Genomic DNA, 24,181 nt, shown 5'->3' with positions numbered 1-24,181 from the left:
AAAAGAAAAGAAAAAAGAAAATGTAGTATATATAACATGGAATATTACACAGCCTCTAAAAAACGAATTCCTGCCACATGCTACATGGATGAACCTCAAGGACATGATGCTAAGTGAAATAAGCCAGTCACAAAAGGACAAATGCTGTATGATTCCACAAATATGAAGTACATAAAGTAGTCAAAATCACAGAAACAGAAAGTAGAAAGGTATCTGCCAAGGACTGGGGAGAGGTATGAGGGGGAATTGGTATTTAATAGGTAGAGTTTTAGTTTTGCAAGATGAAAAAGTTCTAGAGATCTTTTGCACCATGTGAGTATACTTAACACTACTGGACTATACATTTAAAAATGGTTAAGATTATAAACTTAACATTACGGGGGAATTGGTATTTAATAGGTAGAGTTTTAGTTTTGCAAGATGAAAAAGTTCTAGAGATCTGTTGCACCATGTGAGTATACTTAACACTACTGGACTATACATTTAAAAATGGTTAAGATTATAAACTTAACATTACATGTTTTTTACGACAATTTTTTTAAAAAATCTGAGAAAATCTCTGTTGCATTCCCCTGCCATGGAGGACTTCTCATTTTAGGAAACTCACAGATTAAATCTTCAATGTCACAGGTAAGAAGTTCAGAATAACTATGAAGAATGCACATCAATACTATAAATTATTACTGCAGAGAGTACTCTTTCCTAAGGCTCCTTCCTTCCACCATAAGCTTCAGGGACTAGTTTTCCTCTTTTCTTCAGATTTAAAAAAAAAAAAAAAAGGCTACTTTAAAGCTACTATAAAGATTTTTTTAAAGTTTTTTCCCCAGCTTAAAATAATACAAAAAGAATTACAGTTTCCAATAATTCCTAACTGCTATCCAAGAAAAGGCCGGAAAGTGATTTGCTACAAACAGCTATCACAACTCAAAACTTTCACTATTCAAATCCTAACAGTTCCAAACATTCTTCCTAAGAGTAGATTCAATTTTTAAAGAAAACTATAGATGATCTAAAGTTGCACATTATGAATAAGGTAAAGTATTCAAACTGGGAGATATAATATTGCTCTTGCTTCAAAACAAACTATAACAGAAATGAGATCTACATTAATGTGGTTTATCTCCCTTCCCACCCCCAATCACCTAATCTTCTAAATGTTTTATCACTAAATAAGCAAACACCTTCTTAGTCTACGTTCTTGAGGACAAAATACACTCTTTTTTTTTTTAAGCCTCCTTCTTTAGTAAGACCAAGGAAAGAAATATACAAAAATGGCAATAAACAATATATAATTTTTTAACCTAACCTCTCATAATCCTAGTCTCAGTTTTCATATTTTCTATCCAGTAAATACATATCTTCTTCCAGGTTCACATGAGGGGTCTTCAAAAAAGTTCACAGAAAGATTCATATTATCTTTTAATTCTACTTTTCCCACAAACTTTTTGAAGTGCCCTCATATACATGTTTATATAACTCACCAAGAATGCAAAAATGTCTTCCATATTAATTCTATCAGTAATTCATTCTAATTGCATGTTGCAAGAAAACTCTTTCAAACTGGATGGCTTATAGTTATCTCTTAAAAGATTCTTTAAAATGGCCATGACAGAACAGATTTGTTATGCTTTTTAGGTAACTATATATTACTCTTATAGTTCATTAAAATATAATGTAATGACATACAGCATAATATAAATTCATTTTCTCAAATTTAAATAACCTGTGGTTCTTTGCAATAAGTTTTAATTATGAAATGATTAAACTTGGAAAAGAGTATTATTTACTACTTCAATGTTTACATCACTTTAAAAATACATGAAAAACTAAAATCCAAAACTTTCAGGCCATAAGTTATATAGGACAGCATGAGTTATTTAGGATAGCTACCACCAGATAACTACAGATTACTATATTTTCAACAGAAGTCTCTCCAGAATGAATTACAATTACCTTCCTTAGCAGGATGCTCAGAATATCATTTAATCTTTGTCCAATGACTCCAATTTATTATTAGAAATAATTTATGGTATAAGCCCTAGAATACTGCACTAAAAACGTCCAGAGTTCTAGTTTTTAATCTGTTGTTTCTACCTGTTTTTCTGCTAACTCTGGTTATATTAACTCTATCCCCAAACTCTATCCCCTACTTCTCAGGTCACCACACCCATCATCTCTTCTAATGTACACCTTCAGAGCCAGTTTTAAACTTGGAAATCAGCCAGGATTGTCAAAACTGTATATAAACATTGGACAAATTAGGCCTAAAGAAAAGATCTGAGGTTGCTACTAAGAAACCAAAACCCCCCAAAATAAAGATGGACACACCTATACCTACTCCAGCACAGGGACTTTTGAATTGCTTCCTCAAAGGACACTACATGTGTCAGTAGAGAAAATGAATATGTGGGGGTCCCAGGTCCTCATATAAATCAAAGCAGCCGTATTAAGATCAGTTTCATACACTGGAGTCCTACCTAAGACTTCATTTGAAGAAAGGGTTCTCTGCTGTAGCACTGGACTAAAACAAATGTTGCTGTCATTTTTGCTATGGCTAGAAAATAAGTCATGGTTTGGGATTCTCCCCCCTCATTAAAAAAAACACTGCTTTTAAACAAAGCAAAACAAAACAAAACAAAACAAAACAAAACAAAAAGATTCCCTTTCCTGCATCCAGTGTTAGGAAGGCATATTTTTTTTCTAAGAATTACTTAACAACACTTTCTATAGACTGTAAACAATCCTAATGTGGGTTGATACCACCAGAAATAGAAACAATGCTTTAAATTATCCACTAAACCACATCTATGTATCACTTTAAACAACTGCTTCTAGTTATAACATTATAAGCTTCATTGTTTGCTTTTTTTTCCCTTTGTCTTCTACCTAAGTAACCTCTTTTGCCATATTACCTATTAAGTGGGCACTTAGTCAACATGTAGGTTGGTTATTTCAAGGCATATAAGCCAAAAAATTGAATCTTTAGAATTTGTACATTTTTAATTTGCCCTGGAAGTTCAGTGTATTCAATTCACACATTTATTGAGCAACTACTGTGATCAAAACTATAGCCTAACTCATCAGTCAGGACTAGTGAGGTTGCACTATAGTAACACACAACCCCCAAATCTCCATGGCTTACCACACAAAAGTTTATTTCTAACTAACTGTACCTGTCCAATTCATGTTGGCAGGGGAGATCTGCTCATAACAGTTCCTCAAGAACCTAGGCTCTACTTAACACATGCTTCCAGGATTGCCCTGCTAAGGAAGGTACATGGGAATGTGGCAAATCACATCCTACTCTTAAACTTCTACTCATATTTTACTAGAATGTGAATGCACATGGCCTGACTTTGAGAATTAAAGGAAAGAGCAATCCTATCATGTGCTTGGAAGGAAGGAAGTGGACTATTTATGAAGAATCATGACTGCTGGTGAAATATTCAATGCACTTTTTCCCATAGGCAAAATACACCTCTCCCCACTCCGCAGAGGATAACCCAAATATCCCATCTAGTCACAGCATCAAACTCAAAGGCCAGGATCTATGGGTGATTTGGACACAACTTTTTCTCTTTTTTTTTAGCGACTGGCCAGTATGTGGATCTGAACCCATGACTTTGGTGTTACAAGGCTGCATTTTAACCAACTGAGCTAACCAGCCAACCCTGGAAATAACTTCTATATCAGATCCAGATGTGGCCCCTCTTCAGAGACCTATTTATAAAAACAAGTTATATACCTCCTTTCACATGCACAATATACAATGACAGAACAAGGTAAGGGTAACCATAAAAATACTATTAAAAAGAAGAAAACGGGACACAATAAGTCACTGGTTCAGAGTAATTCATAAACCCAGCTGAACAGATAGTGCAAGGGCTCTCTGCCCTGGAGGGTGAGGAATGCTCTGACTGATCCTTGGGAGCAGTTTGTCAGTCCACTGCCATCTGTGCCTCTTCGCATTGCCTCTGGGAGGCTTTTCCTTGTCTGTTATCCTCTTCCACCACAAATGAAGTGGACATCAGAGACTGTGTCTCCTCAACTAAGCGGAATTCTCAGCACACAGGTATCTATGAAGTTAGTAGTAGTCTCAAGCAGTTATGCTTTTTTTCAGACTTTTGTCCATGCCTGTGGTTTCTCTGGCTATCTGACTCACTGAAAGATTTAGAGGACTTCTTATCTATTTGATTCTAGCTAGTTCCAAGTGCCAGTGTTTAGAACCCCACAGCTTTTTCCCTAAGATATGACTCTTAGATTTACCACATTTCTTTGCTTTTCTGCTCCATGAGACTGTGTGTCTATTTCTCATTACTTAATTGTACCTTGAGCTTACCTGCCTTTAGCAGGGAACCCATACCTTTAGTCTCTTTTCCCTAACCCAACTGAAAGGAACCAGCCCCTTAGCAAACCTTTACTAAGTCACCTCAATCCATTCTGAAGTTTTAACAATGAGAATGATGGTCATAACCTTGATTGGATCAATACTAAAAGACTGAGTTTTAATTATTTGCCCGAAAGCTTTCTCAATTTCATCTCTTACTGATCAGAGGAAAGAAGCAGTTGCTTCTTCTAATCCTAAAACTCCCCGAATTTCTAGACTCTTAATTTTCTCTTCAACAAAGTTTCTGAAGATTTAGTAAAAATAAGTGAAAAGATGTGAAGAGAGCTCAAATACTATTCCTTTTACTTAATTTGGCAAACGAGTACTTCAAATCCTCTTTAAAACTTCTATTACCAAGCCTTCCTGAATGGTTACCGCTGCTTAAACAAGTACAGGCTAAAGGTAAATTAAATAGAGGAAAAGCCACATTTATTCCTCAACAGTGGAGTGAAAGAGAGGAAAATGATGTTAATCAAAACTAAAAATTTTTTATAATACCTTGTCAAATGGAGCCAACCACAGCTAAAATATAATTTGTTTTCCAACCTTGTTCCCTAAAGCTACAAATGCATTAAGTACATTACTTGCCTTCCAAGTTACTATAGGCACATTTTACCAAATGCTTCTCTTCTGCACCCAGCATCTTCCCAGCCTCTAGAATCAGTTTCCTCGCTGCCTGATCCTTGAGCCAATGCCACAGTTGAGGTTTTCTGTTAGAGCACACTACCCCTTATATCAATGGGGGGTGGGGTGGGGAGGGGGAGACAGCTGACCGGTATGGGGATCCAAAACCTTGACCTTGGTATTATAACACTGCATTCTACTACGTGAGCTAATCAGCCAGCCCTGTAAATATGGATTTTAGTCAGAATAGGCTATAAGTGCTGTGCAGGAGAAATACAATGCAAGTGACTTATGTAACTTCCAATTTTCTAGTAGCCACAAAAAACAGGTAAAAATAAACAGTGAAATTTTAATAATATATTTCATTTAACTCAATATGTCCTAATTACACTTCAATCTGCAAACTATGTAAAAAGTATTAATGAGTGCTAGAAAAGAGGATTTTGAATGTTCTTACCACTAAGAAACTATAAATGTCTGAGGTAGTGGATATACTAATTACCTTGACTTGATCACTGCAGAATGTATATGGAAACACCACATTGTACCCATAGATATGTACAATTATTATGTGTCAATTAAAAGTAAGATAAAACTCAAAAATAGAGATATTTTGGGCCAGCCCGGTGGCGCACTGCTACAGTGCGCCGCTTGGGAGCGCGGTGGTGCTCTCGCCTCGGGTTCGGATCCCACATACAGACCGGTTCCCGCTCACTGGCTGAGCGAGGTGCGGGCGCAACGCCGAGGGTTGCGATCCGTTGCCGGACACGAAAAAAGACAAAAAAAAAAAAAAAAGAGATATTTTACATTCTATTTTTTATACTAAATCTTCAAAACTCATTTTGTATTTTACACTTACAGCACATCTCAATTCAGTCTTAATAGCATCACAGAGCTAGTGGCTACCATGTAGGCCAGTGCAAGGTAAAATCAGGTTGCAATAACAACCTCTGAAATCACAGTGGCTTAAAACAAAGATTTATTTTTAATCCTTGTCAATCATAGGTCAGCTGAGCGTGTACTGCATGTTTTCCTCACTTACGGGTCAACACTAATGGAGCAGTCAGTATGGCATGTTTCTCTGGCCAAAACAAGCTACATAGCTACACTCAACTTGGGTGTGTGCAGGAAAAGAACCAGAAGTACTAGGGAAACAGCACTGATGACTACTGTACCCATTTTTTAAATCACAATTTAAAACTTTCAAACTATGTTTTCAAAGAATTCTATCTTTTTAATTCTCCTTTTCTCCCCCAATATAAACCTGCCTCAAAAAGCAAATTATAATGGTAAATAGCAGAGTTATACTATGTGAGTCAACTGTCCCTACTGCTTAGATAAAATAGTAACTCTAGAAAAAATAAAATTTCTTTAGCATGGAATATAATTTTCTCTTCAACAAAGTTTCTGAAGATTTAGTAAAAATAAGTGAAAAGATGTGAATAGAGCTCAAATACTATTCCTTTTACTTAATTTGGCAAACGAGTACTTCAAATCCTCTTTAAAACTTCTATTACCAAGCCTTCCTGAATGGTTACCGCTGCTTAAACAAGTACAGGCTAAAGGTAAATTAAATAGAGGAAAAGCCACATTTATTCCTCAACAGTGGAGTGAAAGAGAGGAAAATGATGTTAATCAAAACTAAAAATACTTTTACTAATTTTCAAAAAGATTTCCTTATAGCCTGTATAAGTTACTTGTCTGTCACTTAACGCTGTAACATAAAAATCAAATGCCTACTTACTTATCCAAAATATAAGGTATTACTTCAAAGTTTAAAGCACTGCTTTCACAGCTGTAAGGCTGAAACATCTTTCGCCTAAAAATAAATGCTTACAATCTATTCCATCTTCACAGAAGTATTTAAGAAAGAATTTTGGTATATTAGAGGACCCATTAGAGGACATGGCTGAATTACATGAAGTACTGAGAATTAAATAATTATAAGTGGTAGGCAATAAAAAAGCATCGCAAGGAGCAGCTTATGTGAATATAACAGCAAATTTTGCTTAGGAAATAGATCTACTAGTATATATGTGGTTTCATATAGCAATTAATCCTCCCTACAAAACCTCTGTTTTAAAGTTAGGTAATCTAGTTTATTAATGATCAGTCTAGGATAAAAGCTCTTTTAAATAAAACAGAGGTAATAATATCTAGAACTCATAGGCAATCCATGTAGATGCTTTTCTGAGGGAAAAAAGAAAATAAGACAAAACCAACAGCCAACAAAACAACCAAAACCAAAACTATCCACTGAGTCCAAACCAAACTTTCCAATGTCAGTTGTCAGGGGAAAGAGAAATCCTGTTTTACTGTTACCAAAAGAAATATATAACCCACTAAAACTTTATTATCCTAAAAGAGTACCCTAGATATGGTAGAAAATGTACACATTTTCCTGCATGTTTTACTGATGTTAACACAGTAGTTAATTTATAGTCCCCACTCCATCCCCCAAATTCCCCCAAACATCTTCCTTTTTATAACTCCCTTGCTTAGTTTATCCACTCTCATGATTTCAATGGTGCCTATGGCCTCTATCCTTCAGAATTCTGTATCTGTCCTGAGCTCAGTTCTCTACCTCTATTACCAACAGTCATCTCAACCTAGCACCACAAATTCAATCCATTATAACTGATGTCACTTTGCCACCCCAGATCAGTTTTCCTTCACAATTCTCTCTTTTTTAAACCTTTTTTTTTTTTTTGGTGTCTAGCCAACAGGATTCTGAAACTTTGACCTTGGTGTTATAATGCCATACTCTAACCAACTGGGCTGACCAGCCAGCCAATAATATGACTTTCTTAAAACAATGGATATGTCTCTTTTATTCCCAGTAGCTAATCACCAATCCTATAAATTCATCCTTTGAGATGTCTAGCATTCTTACTTCCTTTCATTACTTTATCCCTGTATAACTGAAGTAGCCTCCTACCTTCTTAAGTGCTACTTTCTTCCCATTCCAATCTGTTCCTGAAATGCCTTCCAAGCAGTGATTTATTCACGTTATTCACGTTTGAAAACTTTCAAGGGTTCCTTAAGTCAAGTTAAAAATAGTAAAATCCTCACCAATAGTATTCAGTACCCTCCACTCTCTCACCATACTTACTCAAATATGTCCTATCAGGTACTAGTCAAACAGCCCAGATTTCTATTTATATTACAGCACCTCCTAAAGTAGTTCCTTACAATTAATCCAATGAGATACTAATCTCTACAGATGTATAATCTAAAAAAGAAAAAAGATGCTGCTTCTTTACCTCAAACAGGTTTCTTTCCCACAGGATTTCTCAGAAACTTTAATATGCTAATAAATATTTCCATAACTTATTTAATATTAAACTGTCTCCTGGATAGGATGCTTCTACTCTCACTTACATTTCTTTTTGCCTTGTCAGTAACCATCTTCCTCTCATCTCTTTACAACTCTAGATTCTCCCGGTCAAGTTCTCCTCTCTATGAAGTCACCCCTGACAATTGGAGCCCTCTTTTATCATCTACTTCTCTGAATTTTTACACAATTATCTATATCAAGCAATTCAGTAATTTATCACATTGATTCATATTGCCAATTATACACTGATTTATTTTGTGATTACTGCCCCATGTGTCTACCTTAAATACCCCAACAAATCTGTAAGCTTCTTAAGCATATGGATATGTACATACTTCTCTTACAGACCACAGAATATGAAAAAGTTACTATATATTTGACTAAATACAGTTCCACTCAAAGAAACTTATTCACCTCCTCTCTTCTCTCAAGTTCTTGAGTCTTTACTATCCCTTTGCCCAAACAAGGCTGCCAAAATGTAAGCACCAACAGCATTTATAAAATATGTATCTGGCTTTTTCCTTCATATGCAAGAAGAACCAAAAACACTTCAGAACAGTTTAGTGTGACCGGCTACCCCCTGAAATTTATCCACAATCTTCTTAATACAGGAAATAAAGCAGGAAAACTTTATAAAATATGTATCTGGCTTTTTCCTTCATATGCAAGAAGAACCAAAAACACTTCAGAAAAGTTTAGTGTGACCGGCTACCCCCTGAAATTTATCCACAATCTTCTTAATACAGGAAATAAAGCAGGAAAATAGTCTGAATAGTCAAAATCATCTTCAAGACTTTCAGAGAACCATAATATCCTCTTTCCACTTGTGTATACCTTGCCCAAGCTATTACTATGAACAGGGCTCACGAAACCCAATCATAGGGGATTTGGGCACCAAAATTAAAGTCCAATCTTACTTATACGTTAAATTTTTTTTTTTAAAAAAACCTTTAATAATCCAAAATTTCCACTCACCAAAAAAAAAGAGAGGATAAAACTCACATTTTCAAAAGCTTTTCATTATAGAAAATGTCAACTATATACAAAAGTAGAACAGAACAAGGGTATTTCAAAAAGTTTGTGGAAAAAGTGAAATTAAAAGATAACATGAATCTTTCGTGTACTTTTTGAAGACCCCTCATATCACAAACCCCAAAGTATCCATCATTCAGCTTCAACAAACAACTCTGGGACAATTCTGTTTCATCTATAACCCAAACTGCCTCCATATAATTTTGAAATAAACCCCAGATATAACACTTCGTCCACAAATATTTCAGTATATATTTGCTCACAGATAAAGAATTTACATTTTCAAAATCTCTCACCATGTTATTTTTAAAATAAATACACAAAATCTATATTTAATTCTAAATTTCCTAATATGAAGGCAAGAATAAGTCTAAATTCCTTTCATTTCTCTTAGTTTTTTCCTCCACAGGTTTATAGATTGGTTTCTGAAACATAATTCTAAACTCAACGGTCTTTAAAAAGCTACAAATTTAACACGATTACACAAGTGGTAGTGGTACGAAAAAATGCCACACATCTCACACATCTGAACAAAGTTAATTATTTCAGAAGCAAATGCATAAAATTTACATAATATATTATGACATAAATCTATGTTTATTCTGCATATATTACTGGTATCTGCTTGTTTATCCATTGTCAAAAAAAAAAAAAAAAACCCACACAGATAGAAAGATGAATAAAAAATGATTGCTGAATTCCAGAGAGACAAACATGTTAACTATAATACAAAACAAAGGAAACAAGTGCTATTGAACAAGAAGTAATTTAAAGAAAGCAGGAAAGTCTATGGAATGAAGTAGTATCTCAGCTAAGCCATGAAAGATGTCAGCCCAAAGATTCCTCTATTCCTTTCTGTTCCTAAAGTTCTATTAGTATGCCATTTACATTATACCAGAATCGTCTGTATGTCTGCTTAAAAAAAGAAATCCTCGTCTCACCTGTTAGCTTTTGAGTAACTTTATTGCAGGAAGTACCATATTTATCTTTGTATCTCCAGTATCTGATACACAGTAGGAACTCTATAAATATTTGTATACTAAACAGACCTTGATTTAAAGGCAATGGAAGAGCTAATGAAGATTTTAAAGTTAGGGAGGATGAGTAATGTGAAGGTTATACTGGAACAACCTCTAGTATCTTCCAAAATTAAAAATGCAGGGCTGGCTGATTAGCTCCGATGGTTAGAGCACGGTGTTATAACACCAGGGTTAAGGATTTGGATCCCAGAACTGGCCAGCCACCCAAAAAAAAAAAAAAAATCAAGGAAAAGAAATACCCATAAATAAGGATCTTATTAAATAGTGAGAAATCTGTTCAATACTGTTATTGTCATTGCTAAGAATGAGATAGCTCTATACTAGCAATATATAAGGAGATCCAACCTAAAAATTTTAAATTTTTTTTTTTTCCTTTTTGTCTTTTTTCGTGACCAGCAACGGATCGCAACCCTCAGTGTCGCGCCCGTACCGGCCTGGGACCGGCCACGGGATCGCAACCCTCGGTGTTGCTCCCGCCCCTCGCTCAACCAGTGAGCGGCTGGTCTGTATGTGGGATCTGAACCCTCGGCGGGAGCGCCACCGTGCTTCCCAAGCGGCGCACTATAGCAGTGCGCCACCAGGCTGGCCCCAAAATTTTAAATTTAAAAGAGAATATACTATGGTAAAATTTCAGGGAATGGCTGAGAATATGTAGGTATAGTAATGTTTGTAAATGTATCCGTCTACCAGAGATATGACATACATTTAAAAAAACTGGTAAAAACGGCTAACTAGGGAAGAGAACTAAGGAGTTAAGATAAGGATGCAAAGAGACTAACTTTTAATTATTGTTTTATAGCTTCTGAATTTGTGCCTTGTGCAGGTATTGCCTATTCAGGAAATAAATACTTTTTAAAAACTGGTAAGAGGAAAAAAATTTTTTTAATGCACTGAAAAGAGGAAAAATTAGAGGCATGGAAAACATTGGATGTTATAACAATAGCCTCTTAACAGTTAAGAGCCAGACTAACGAAATGAAAATGAAGAGGAAGAATAGATCACAAAAACATGGCAGAGACAGGAATTAAAATAAACGAACAAAAAAAACCAACCCTGGAACTTTCTACCAGGGAACAAATAAGAGTTAATCCTTCACCTGCCCCTCAGCAGCTAAAGGTAACTGGAGGGAAAAAAAACACAATTGTGCTAATTATTCAAGTGGGCACCCAGTACTGCTGCAATCCTACACCTCACATTCCACTTTCCCACTGTCTCATATAACCATTTCAAACCTTCTTCCTTTTCAAACTTCTAACACCTACAACCCCCACTCATCACAACTTGCTTCCTATTACAAAAGGAAATTAGAAGCAATATGACAAGAGTTATTTTATTTTCCAGTCAACATATCTGCATCTGTAAAGCTCTATCCTATGCCCTTCCCCTGTTATGATTATCCCTACTCCAGGTACCCAACCCCTATACCTATGCCCTGTATTTCATCTCACCTGCCTTCTTAAAAACTTTCCTCCATTATACCTTCTCTCCTACATCAATTCCCCACTGTTTATTGAGATATTCCCAAAAAACCCTCCCTAGGCCAAGTCCACCTCTAGTTACCATCTATTTCAACATTCCTCCTAACAGAAAATACTCTTAAAAATATTTGTGTGTAATTACTATCACTACGTCCTCTTATCTTTTTCTCCTTCTAAGTCATTCTACTCAGGCTTTCCTCTCCAGCACTCCACAGAAACCACCTGCTTGGCTAAATTGAATATCCCATTCTCTATCATCTTATGTATCTTCTCCACAATATATAGAAAGTCAAGCACACGCTCCTCCTTTCTTAGGGAGTTTATTTACTTGGCTCCCAGGAAGCTCCTGTTTCCTCTGTTAGTGCCTCCTCTACTTTTCACTCTTTAAAAAATGTTGGTAATGCCCTAAGACTCAACCACCCTAAGGCTTTTCCTCAATTTTGAATATTTTAAGTTTTAGTTCCTGAATTCCTATTTGGTTCTTTTAAAATGTGCAATGTCATTTTTGTTGTAGTCTCCAACCCCTTTAAAATTTTTTTAGCTTGGCTTTTTTCTCCTAGACTATCTATACTAAACAATTGTTTTAGTTTGTGTTTGACAATTCTAGTATCTGGAGTTCCAACAGTCTATTTCTGTTGTTTCTGCTGGTTCTCACTCATGGTGTCTTATCTCCTCATATGCCTGGTTACCTTTGATTCTGTGCTAGACACTGTGCTTTCAAAAACATGATGAACATGTCCTCACTCTTAAGAGGGAGCTAAAAAAACCCAAATTTAAAAAAAAAAAAAGATACAACAATCACAATAATACCCTGAACTTTCAAAACGAGAGAACTAAGGTTACCAGAGGTGGGAACGGTGGAGGAAGAAAAGGAGGAATTAGTAAAGGGCCACGAAAAACGACTACACTGTATAATATTGAATATACTAATTATCCTGATTTGAGCATCACATATTGCACACATGCAGTATGATATCTAAACTAACCATCATCCTCCATGGTTTTTCCATTTTCCATACTATTCCATATAACCCTGCTTTATTTTCATTATGCTAATTATTTAAAATTATTATATTCACTTATTTATCTTCACTCACTGGAACACAATTCATGAGAGGAGGGACTTTGTCTTTTTCACTGTTGCAGTTAAAGAACCTAAAATATACTGCCTGCAATATCATAGTATATTCTCAAATTTGTTGACTGAAATTGAATGATGATAATCTATGTTGCTGGGAGGATGATAGAACTAACCAGCAGAGAAGGATTTATAAAAAGTGTCACATGTTAAGTACCCTCATAAAATAAAGTTAAACACAGTAACTGTACCCAAGAACCATTAAAACAACCAAGTAGTTTAGAGAACTAGCTGTAATAAAATTCTTCTCTTAGATTAAAATACAGCACTATAGAACAATGTGTCAAAGAAATTTTTCTAATGATGATCACACATCAAGTGATTTCCATCCTGTTGTGTCCATCCAGAATGCTAACTTGTATTACTTTTACTTACTATATAATGGGGTAAATTTGGTTAATAATAAACTGAAAACACTATTCCAGAAAACAAATTAGAGAGAAATATATCTAAAACACACACTTGAGCAGATGCATTTAATGACGTGAATTAGTTGACCTCTCTAAGATTCCAAGATTTAAATCACTAACTGCATCAGAACAAATAATTGGTTATAATATTTACCAACGTTAAATTAAATAGACATTTGGAACTGCTGGAAAGTATCATCTTCAAGGAATTAATCATGGATTTATGGACACTATTTTTCCATAGAATACTGAGAAAATAAGTGTGACCAAAAACATACACTTAGAATGATTTCATTTTAAGAGCCACATAATGTATTCTAGATCTTCCTCTAGTCACAGCAGTATAAATTAACATTCCAATTTCTTCCACATACTGTTGCCGGTGCATCAGAAAACTTGTAAATCAATACAAACGAAACTCAAAAACTACACTTCAGTTTCTCAATGATTTTGCTCAAAAAAAAGTCTGGTAAGAACTTATATGTACTAAAACTCACCCTGACCAAACTTAAAGGCAAACAAATAAAGAAAATATTTATGGTGTGTGACAAAAGATTAATATCCTTAACCTAAAAATCCTTAATGTCCTTAAGATATAAAGATGTCTGACAAATTAGTACTGAGGGAAAACAAGCAAAATACATAAAAGGCAATTTACCAAAGAAACACATATAACAATAAACATGCAAAAATGTTTAACCTCCCTAATATAACACAAACTTCACTGTACACTACGTGTGAGGTGAGATCTCAGGGACCCCCAGGGGTCCCAGACCACACATTGGAAATAGTCCTATTAGCACTTTTCGGTATTATACAACGACTGGGATTTGCTCTAAAATAAACCAGAAGAAATAAAATTTTCAATGGTGGAAACAGAGGAAACAAGAACGGCAGGATGTTCAACTACTTAAGCTGGAAGGTGGGTACTTAGAGGTTCATTACACACTCTCTGCTTTTATGTATTTCTGAAATTTTCTATAATTTTTTTTTACAATTACCAGTATTTTATTGTCAAATTATCAATTTTTCATCCATTTCTCTGATCACAATCATTTCCTCATTTCCCAATCATTTCCACAGGATCCATTTTTTCTACTTAATCTTCAGCAGTTAGTTCAGTAAGGGTCTCCCAATAATAAACTCTCAGTCCTTGAATATTTTAAATGTCTTCACTAAACCCTAACTCTTGAGTAGTAGTTAAAGTGCATATAAAATTCTGGGCTGCTGGTTATTTTCTCTCAGCATTCTGAAGATATTGCTCTGTAACCTTCTGGCATCTGTGTGGCTGACAAGAAGCTGTAGGTCTGTCACTTGTTAGTAATTTGTTTTTTCTCTCTGTTAACATTTAAGATGTTAATGTAACATCTCTGTAATCTTAGTGTAAGTCAGAGACGGACTTATTTTTACTTATCTTCACAGCTGAAGTAAAATATCTGTAGACATAAGAAAATTTTCAGCCATTAATCTAATCAAATATTGTTTCTCTTGCCATTCACTCTTTTCTTTTTCTGAAATTCCTATGCTGGTGACTCTCAATCTGCCTTCCATGTCTCTTAACTGTTCATTCATTATCTCTGTGAGGTATTCTGGGTAAACTCCTCAGTATATTATTATGCACTCATTCTTTTTCTAAGTCCACTCTAAAGGTTTTCCTATTTTTCGCGAAAAAACTTTTGTATTTCATATAATCTAAGACATACCACTGCCAATTAAACACTGACATGCCACAGACTGCAAGATGCACAGATTTGAGATATGTGTCTTAGAATCAATCATGTTTCTCGTTTCCACAATTTGATTATTTTTCATATTCACCTTTTCTATAGATGCTGCTGCTTCTTTTATCTCACTGACAACTATAAACATACTGATTTTAAAGTCTTTAACAGATTGTTCTATCATCTTCCTTTAATCTGACATTAATTCATTTTCCACTCATAATTTATTATCTATTTTCCATAATTTTGCCTTCATTGTGTAATTTGGAATCTTGGTTTTCAGGCTCATCTTGAGTACAATTTTTTTTCCTGCACTGCAATTCCATGTCTGGCATTTTTTCAAGTGTCTCCACCAAGTCTCCCTGGCCCCAAAACAGGTCTTATATTGGCTTTGGTAGTAATATTGAATATATCACAAATCCAGACACTGAGCTAACAGTATTGATTTGGATGCTAGTCACAAGACTGTGTTGATGTCCTATTTCCCTGTATCCTCTTCTCATTTCTGTAAATCTTTATTCAAGCCATACCTTGGGGCAACAGACAGTGACAGCCTTCTTTTGTAGCTACCCTTCAACAAAAAGAGGCCCTAATCCAGCCCCTGGTTTTAAGCAGTAAATCTAACTCTGGGCTCCTCTTCATGGGGTGTACCTTTTGCCTATATTAATGAATAACTAAATAGGCTATAATTCTTGACCTAAATACTTAGTAGGTATTTTTATACTGCTAAAATAAAAGTAAATAAAAATTAAGCAGGATAAAGAAATTGTACATGCAGTGTAATTAGGACAATATTAAAAAACATACATGACACCAAGTCTTATTCTTGAGAGATCAGAGGTATTTCACTTTCTCCATTAAATATTTCCATAACATTTTTATTTTCCATACTAAACATGTTATTACTTTTGTAAGCAGATGAAGCAAACTTTAATTGCGTACAGAAAACCCATAAGACTGAAAACTAATAACCTCAATAAATACTGTTAGGGAATCAGAACATGAATGAACTTCCCCCAAGCTTTAAAATAAAACTCTTAGAATTTTCTAAAATTTAGGTAATACTCTGAAGGGTCTTCAAAACGTTCATGGAAAGACTTGTATTATCTTTTAATTCTATTTTTCCACAAACTTTTTGACCTACCTTCATATATATGGATTACCAAATGAAGGGGAGCTCAGATGTAGAAACAAAGCCAGGTGTACTGTATTATACCTAAATAAAATTTCCTGAGATTGTTTGATAAGACAACTTTAAGTTCTACATAAAACAACAGCTAGGTTTGTCCCCTCTACTTGTAGAAGGCCAAAAGTAAGATCTACCACTCGTTTAAATCAGCATGGATCAATCTTCACATTTTTTTCCATTATTTCTTTAACTCATAAGATGATTGCATTTCCACCATACACTCCAGTTTTCAAGTTGTAGGCTTGGCCTTCCAGCAGTATTTGTACATTTCTATAATCAGCCAGTTCTGGCAAGTATAAAATCGATAAAGATTACTTTTATCTTGTTATAATCACCAATAAAAATGTTTCTGAAGACATTTTCTCCACTCACTACTTAATTCAAGAAGGTTAGTACCTTTACCACCCCCCCCAAAAAAAGTCTGAAATAAAAATAACCAAATAAAACCGAAGAAAAGTACAATACTGACATAAATTTAACAGCAGAATGCCTATGCAGTGTAGTACTGTATACTGAAAAGAACGAAGCCTAGTTGCAAAGCCTTGAGGAAGTTTTCTTCTCTATCCAGTTGTCAGAATAGCAACAGGATTCTTGTAAGAAACAATTACAGATGACCCCTGAACAACATGGAGGGGGGTGGGTAAGGGACATCAACACCCTCACAGTTGAAAATCCACATATAAGGGTTGGCCTGTGGCTCACTAGGGAGAGTGTGGTGCTGATAACACTAAGGCCATGGGTTCGGATCCCTATATAGGGATGGCCCATTAGCTCACTTGGGTGAGCATGGTGCTGACAACACCAAGTCAAGGGTTAAGATCCCCTTCCTTACCGGTCATCTTTAAAAAAAAAAAAAGAAAGAAAGAAAAAAAAGAGAAAAGAAAATCCATGTATAACTTCTGACTCCCCAAAAACTTAACTACTAATGGCCTACTGGTGACCAGAAGCCTTACCAATAACAAAAGCTGATTAACACATTATTTTGTATGTTATATAGAAAGAAAGAAAAAAAAGAGAAAAGAAAATCCATGTATAACTTCTGACTCCCCAAAAACTTAACTACTAATGGCCTTCTGGTGACCAGAAGCCTTACCAATAACAAAAGCTGATTAACACATTATTTTGTATGTTATATGTATATACAGCTACAAAGAGAGCTTCACTAACTTCCTTTTCTTTTTTTCTTTTTTTTTTAAACAACAGTTCCTAAGCTGGATTCATTTGTATTGAAATGGCAGGCAACCACAGCTGCAGACCTCAATCGATGGTACATATCAAGCAATTCCACTTTTTCCTGTAATGTCATGACTTTGCTCCTTGGGAGCACTTTCAACATCACTGGCGGGACTTCGTGTGGGACCCATGTGTTATTCAAGGAGTAGGGTATTGCACGAAACACAATGAAAAATACACAAGAACTGTGAGAGATCACTTTTTACTGCTATACAAAATTTACTGGAGAGACTAACTGCTCACATGGAGATGGTTAATGTCACAGGGAGTTTCAAACAGATACTCCAACACGAATACTCACAACACTTGAGCTCACCACAACAGCAACAGGAGGTAGCTACAAAATTATTACAATAGTACAATACATACTAATTAGTTTTGTGTAGTTACGATTTAATACTGCATCTTTACATTCGTTTATATTTCTCTCAACTGCAAATGGTGTGGTTTGTGTAAGTTTTGATAAATTTTAACTTTTTATAATAGATTGTGTGGTAGTAAATGACAAAATAAACAAGTAACTACATATATTTTATGCATTCATGACATACCTAACTTTTTAATTTTTCTTCAATATTTCTAGGCTATGCAATCTATCTGCGAATTTTTTCAAATTGTCGCAAATCTCCAAAAAATTTTCCAATATATTTATTGGAAAAAACCCACGTATAAGCGGACCCATGCAGGTAAAAACCCATGTTGTTCAAGGGTCAACTGTTTACGAGGTAAAGTATCTAAAAACACATAAACAGTACCTGACACAGTTAAGATCACACAAGAGATCCCTCCCTTTTGCTCATCAAAAATAATTAAGTACAAAGTAAAAAAAACAAATGTTTTGTTAGCACTTCTATTTTTCTCTGCTAACAAAAAACGTACAGCTACCAGTTAGTCCATAACAATCCAGTTATCCATGGATAATAAGGTACTCTAACGATTAAGTTGTTTGCATCGACGAAGTAATGACTTCTACTCATATAAACCCTTCTTCCTACTTCAAACATTTTGACTACATTTTAAATACGTCCAGTCAGGAAGGATAAAATTATATTTGGATAAAACAAAATCTGGTAGAGGACCAAAATCTGAGAGACTGAATAAGTCTTGGCTTAAATCTTGGGGAAATTTTATGACTAAAAAAGATGTTGAAAAGATATATAAACATGCTTTGCCTCCTTCCACCCAGTTTCAAATACACAGCAATGGTAGACAAAGTAAAAGACTACAAAGAAGTTCTCCAAAAAAATCAAAGAAGTTCTCTAAAAACAGCATGCATTTCTCAGTGGGCCAAGAGTGGACAGAAATGTAAGTGGGGTTGCAACTTGGGGCCTGATGGGCTCTATATTCCAAAGATGGGGATTTGGCATCTAAGGGATAAGAAGCAGTAAAAAATACTTCACCCTTTTACTGGGATAAGAATAAAAGGATAGGCCCAGAGTCAGATTTACTGCTTATAACAGGCAAAAGCAGAGGTCCTTTTTGTTATAGAGCAGCTTTAAGAAAAAAATAAAAACGCAAACTAAGGATGTCAAAGTCTTAAGCATTTTCATGTAGGCATACTATACGTAACACAAATAAAAATTTTTTACTCTGATTTTCAGGTGAAAAATAAACATTTTAAAATGATTTATCTACCTTCTTGCCAATTAAAAAGACAGTACACCAAGAGAAAGTTTTCCTAATACCCGATATCCCCAAATGAAAACTTCCTGGGTTTTATTACTAAATATGCTATTATACCAGTAAGCATTGTTATTCCCATTTGCTTTAACTTTTACTTTCTTAAATTCTTTCCACATTCCTTTAAAATTGGGACAAAATTTAAATTTAATGGCCTTCTGGACTACTGCTTTATTTTACCCTTCCTGACCACTATTCAATAAACTAAATTACCACTTTAAAAAATCAATTTTGTGTTTAACTCATAGTGTTTCTATTTTGGTAACATTTGAAAATAAATTACTTTATTGAAGCACTCGTTGCTTTATACCAACCTAACTTCATGACCAACATAACTCTATAAAAATCACAAATTTCCTAGAGATATTTTCTAACACGTCTCTAACTCTATGTATTAACTTTGTATAAATGTTAAAAACTGGCTTCTAAAAACTATCTGCTATGTTTTCAGAAGTCTGACACCTTATCAGTTGTTCTCAAACTTTTTAGTCTCAGGACTCTTTTCAAACTCTTAAATATTACTGATGCCCCCCCCCAAAAAAACTTTTGTTCATGTAGAATATATATGAAGGTGGAATATATATGAGTATATATATGACATATATATGTATATTTACTGTACTAGACATAAGATACCACACAGAAATAACAGAAATTTTATTTAAATTCATTTAAAAATAAAGCCATGACATGCTAACATAAACATTTGATGAAAATGCTTTAAAATTAGATGGCGATGATGGCTGTACAACCCTGTGACTATGTGAAAAACCACAGAATTGTATATAGGGTAAACTTTAATGTGTGTGAATCACAACCCAATAAAGCTAGTATTTTAAAAAAGATATGTAGTACTCAAGGGTCGAGATTTAGTAATAACTATTTTTACTGGTTCATCAAGGTCATTCTTCAGTAAAACTGGATTTTTTTCTTTAACTGCAAATGCATTGTTACGAAGAATACAGCATCTATGTACAGTCTGATGCCACTGCATTCATGCTAAGACACCAGCAGTTTTATCCACCATCAGTGAAAGTGTCAACGCAGTGAAAATGACAAAATAACTTCTTAGTATTATTACAAAACATAGTTTGACATGAAAACTCTGAGAAGGTCTCAGGAATCCCCAAGGGTCCACAGGTCACACTTTGAGAACTGCTGCTCTAAACCAAGCTTCAGAAGGCTCAAATGCAATTAAAGGATTTCCAAATACAAATCTGAGGCTCCAGAACAATTCCAATTTTCTAAGCACATATCACAAATTTCTCAAAAGAAAAAAGGTAATCTTTAAATTGTGATGGGAGTTATTTCAATCAGTTTGTAATCACTGACCCAGTGGAAGGTGTAATAATACAATCTCCATGGAAACCCAAACACAAGAAAGGTTAAAGTAATAAATTTTAAGATTTAGTGCACAACAAAATATTCCTAACAATATAACAATATTCCTAACAAAATAACAATAAAATGTTATCTAGACAGATAACATTACAGGTGAGAATCCCTTATCCAAAATGCTTAGGACCAGAAGTGTTTTGGATTTTTTCAGATGTTAGAATACTTGCAGAATACATACCAGATGAGCATCCCTAATCCAAAAATCCAAAATCCAAAAAGTTCCAATGAGCATTTCTCCTTTGAATGTCATGGTGGTGCTTAAAAGGTTTTAGATTTTGGAGTATTTCAGATTTTCTAATTAGGGATGCTAAACCTGAAATGGGATGATGACGATGCTGTCTCTTTTTAAACCTTATTATTTTAATTCTTGCACAACATTCAAAGAATAGATTTCTGAAATTTCTACCCATACTATCAACTATTTCCAGCACAACTAAGTTTAATGCCTGCCATGGAACCAAAAAATTTTAGATCTGGAAGGTACCCTAGATACAGTTACCTAGTCCAACACTCCCACTTTACACAATGAGGAAACCAAGTTTACAAGAGAAAAATAACTTGGCCAAAATCACCGTTGGCTAGTGGCTGAGACAGCATAAGTGGTCTTTAACTCTCAGCACCACATGTTCACTATGCCAATCTGATTTCCCAACCAAACAGAATGCATAAAATAGTTAACCCACATCACACCAAGGCCAACCAAGACACTTTATCTGCCAAAATTTTGGAATGCCTGACAACATCAATCAGATGTCAAAACAAATATAAAATCGTTGTAAGGAAAAGCTACAAGTGTAATTTGTATACTAGAAAAATGAATCCATAACTTCGAAAACTACAAACTTTCAAAGAAAAACAATTTGGAAAATATCTTGATGTCCATTTTCATACAAACATAGAAAGCCAGATGCTGATAAACACCTGAAGCAAAAAATTTCCCTATATATTACCAGTGAACTTATTTATGGCATGACATAACTTAAGACTCACCTGCAGGACTGTCAGCATTCTCTCCTGGATGTAGCTGTATACCAGTAGAATCTATAGAGTTTACTGTAACTGTCTGTAGATTTGGCAACTGACCAGTGCTTAGACTAACTGGAGTTGAAGTCAAGGCTCCACCTGCTGCAACTTGACCAAGTGTGAGCGTCTGAACAGGTGTCAGAGTTATTTGTTGGGCAGCAGTATTCTGTATTTGCAAATTCTGCAAGTTCTGGACCCCTTGTACTTGAAATGTTTGCCAAGTTATCTGTCCAGAAGGGGTCACTGTCTGTGCCTGAATTAAAAAGGTTCCAGGATTCAGCTGCAACTGAAGATTTTGCAAAGCCTGTTGTGATATATTTTGACCACTGGCTTGCACACCATGGATTGTCTGTGGTGTAATACCTTGCACAATTTGGGCTTGACTGGTTGGCTGCTGAGACTCTTGAAGTTGTAGATGTTGTACAACAGGCTGTGCTGTAGAAACCTGAATATTCTGAGCCTGTGTCTCTTCAGAAACAGGCGACTGGATGTAATTTCCCTGAAGATCTGAAGAATGAACCTGCCCACTAGAAGTAGTCAAGCTATTTGTGTTTTGTTGTAATATACCTGTACTATCTATGGTAACAGGCAATTGTGATGAAGACGACGTTGGCACAAATAAATCTGTATCAGTATTAGTTTCATTAATATCAGGAGAAACCCGCTCACCAGTCCTTTCTGAATTGTCTGAACTATCCATAGCTTGTCCTGTGTTTATCAAATGTCCATCAGCATTAATGCCTGCAGTCATTGTCTGAGAACTGCTCGAGAGTCCCAAAGAATCTAGATCGACACTATTGATTGGTACAAAGGTAATATTGCCTGGCAGACCAAGAGGCACATTAGCAACTACTTGGGTTTGGCCAGGAAAAGATGAACCACCAATCGCAACTCCCTGAACTTGGACTTGACCAGTCTGTGGTATGAGATTCTGGATATTAGCAGGAGGTGTTCCAGAGGCAAGTAAAGTTTGATTAGAGCCAGGAATGATCTGAATTTGACTGCTTTCTTGATTTATACCCCCATTATCTGAAGAGCCTGTGAAACCAATCTGAACCTGCTGACCATCTGTTGACTGAATTTGTGGTATCACTTGATATTGAACATTGGACACTGTACCATTTGATGAATCTGATCCTGGTGCAACTGAAAATATTTGTTGATTCTGCAAATTCTGAAGAGGAAGGACATACTGCCCACTTGAAGTAGCAGCACTTGGAATCTGTACTAGATTACCAGCTTCATCTTTTATAGTTGTAGGTGTGGCAGACAAAACCTCCCATCGATTTGGTGCTCCTCCTAACTGTGCAGAAGCCAAATCACCTGTCTGGATAAAGAAAACAAAAATGGTGTGATATACCTGTGGTAAATTTAAACCAATTTTCAAAAAACTCTGATAACTAGCATAAATCCTACTACTTAAAAATGAGTTATCTTAATAACATGATAGAATTCAAATACAGAAGCAGTATTATAGAACTACAATAATTATCATTTCCAGTTTTTTAGTTATTGCACAGACAGCCCATCCTATCTGAGCAGGGAGGAAAGATGTCAATCAGAATATTATTTGTTTTATGACGACAAACTGATTTTCTAATCCCTGATCTATGATCTCTAATGCTATACAGTTTTTTGTAAAAAAAAAAAAAAAAAAAAAAAAAAAAGGTGAAGGTTTCTAGAAAAGATTATAAACAGTTCAAACCAAATACACTTCAACTACTAGAGAGTTCAAAAAATATACAACACACTAAAAACATATGACTAAATCAGGTCCATTATGTTTGTGTATAAAAAAAAAAGAAACACTACTACAGTGTTATCAAATCACCTGAGTTACAAAAGTAAGATTATAGTTCAAAAAATATACAACACACTAAAAACATATGACTAAATCAGGTCCATTATGTTTGTGTATAAAAAAAAAAAGAAACACTACTACAGTGTTATCAAATCACCTGAGTTACAAAAGTAAGATTATTATTGCTATAAACCTTAAATCAAATAATTAAAGTTACTCTTTTATGGGACATATTAATGTACTAGAGAGTAAACTCATGGCTAGGGCTATTCCATTAGCAAGTCATCACACATTATTTTTCCCATGAACTACTAGAAAAATATGAGACTTTAAAAAACTTAATGAGGAAAAGTTACTGACCTGTGACCACACAGCAAAGTAGCCCCATCTGAAAGGTTTTTCTAGAATCTTAAAGCTGGAAAATATAGACTGTGGTTTTATCTACCTATTCTAAGTTTGCAGTAGAATGCCAGGCATACACATTTTGCATTCTGGGACCTGCTAGAATCTCAGGTATCATCCCTATAGTTTATGAACTAGACAAGATTGGAAAAGCACCACTATTTAGAAAACAATAAAATTCTACATGTCAGTGTCAGAGAGTAGATTTTTTAAGGAAATAACACTAATGTCTAACATTTGAGCTTTTCTTTTATATGCCAAGTACTATAATAAGTACTATAATAAGGA

General features: G+C 35.0%; 1 protein-coding gene across 1 annotated transcript in view; it reads right to left on the bottom strand.

Moving 5' to 3' along the window:
• The window catches only part of SP3 (Sp3 transcription factor), a 43,339-nt gene extending 20,324 nt beyond the window's left edge, over window positions 1–23,015 (bottom strand). Inside the window, exon 1 of the mRNA XM_008567386.1 lies at window positions 21,658–23,015. Within this exon, the coding sequence (XP_008565608.1) occupies window positions 21,658–22,441 (784 nt within the window). The 5' untranslated portion in view covers window positions 22,442–23,015. The remainder of the gene's footprint in view (window positions 1–21,657) is intronic.
• Window positions 23,016–24,181: the final 1,166 nt, after the last annotated feature.

The sequence above is a fragment of the Galeopterus variegatus genome, unplaced genomic scaffold (assembly GCF_000696425.1).
Source record: "Galeopterus variegatus unplaced genomic scaffold, G_variegatus-3.0.2 Scaffold317, whole genome shotgun sequence".
NCBI lineage: Eukaryota > Metazoa > Chordata > Mammalia > Dermoptera > Cynocephalidae > Galeopterus > Galeopterus variegatus.
Note: the sequence above shows the minus strand (reverse complement) of the source record. Positions and strands in the feature narration are given on the sequence as shown.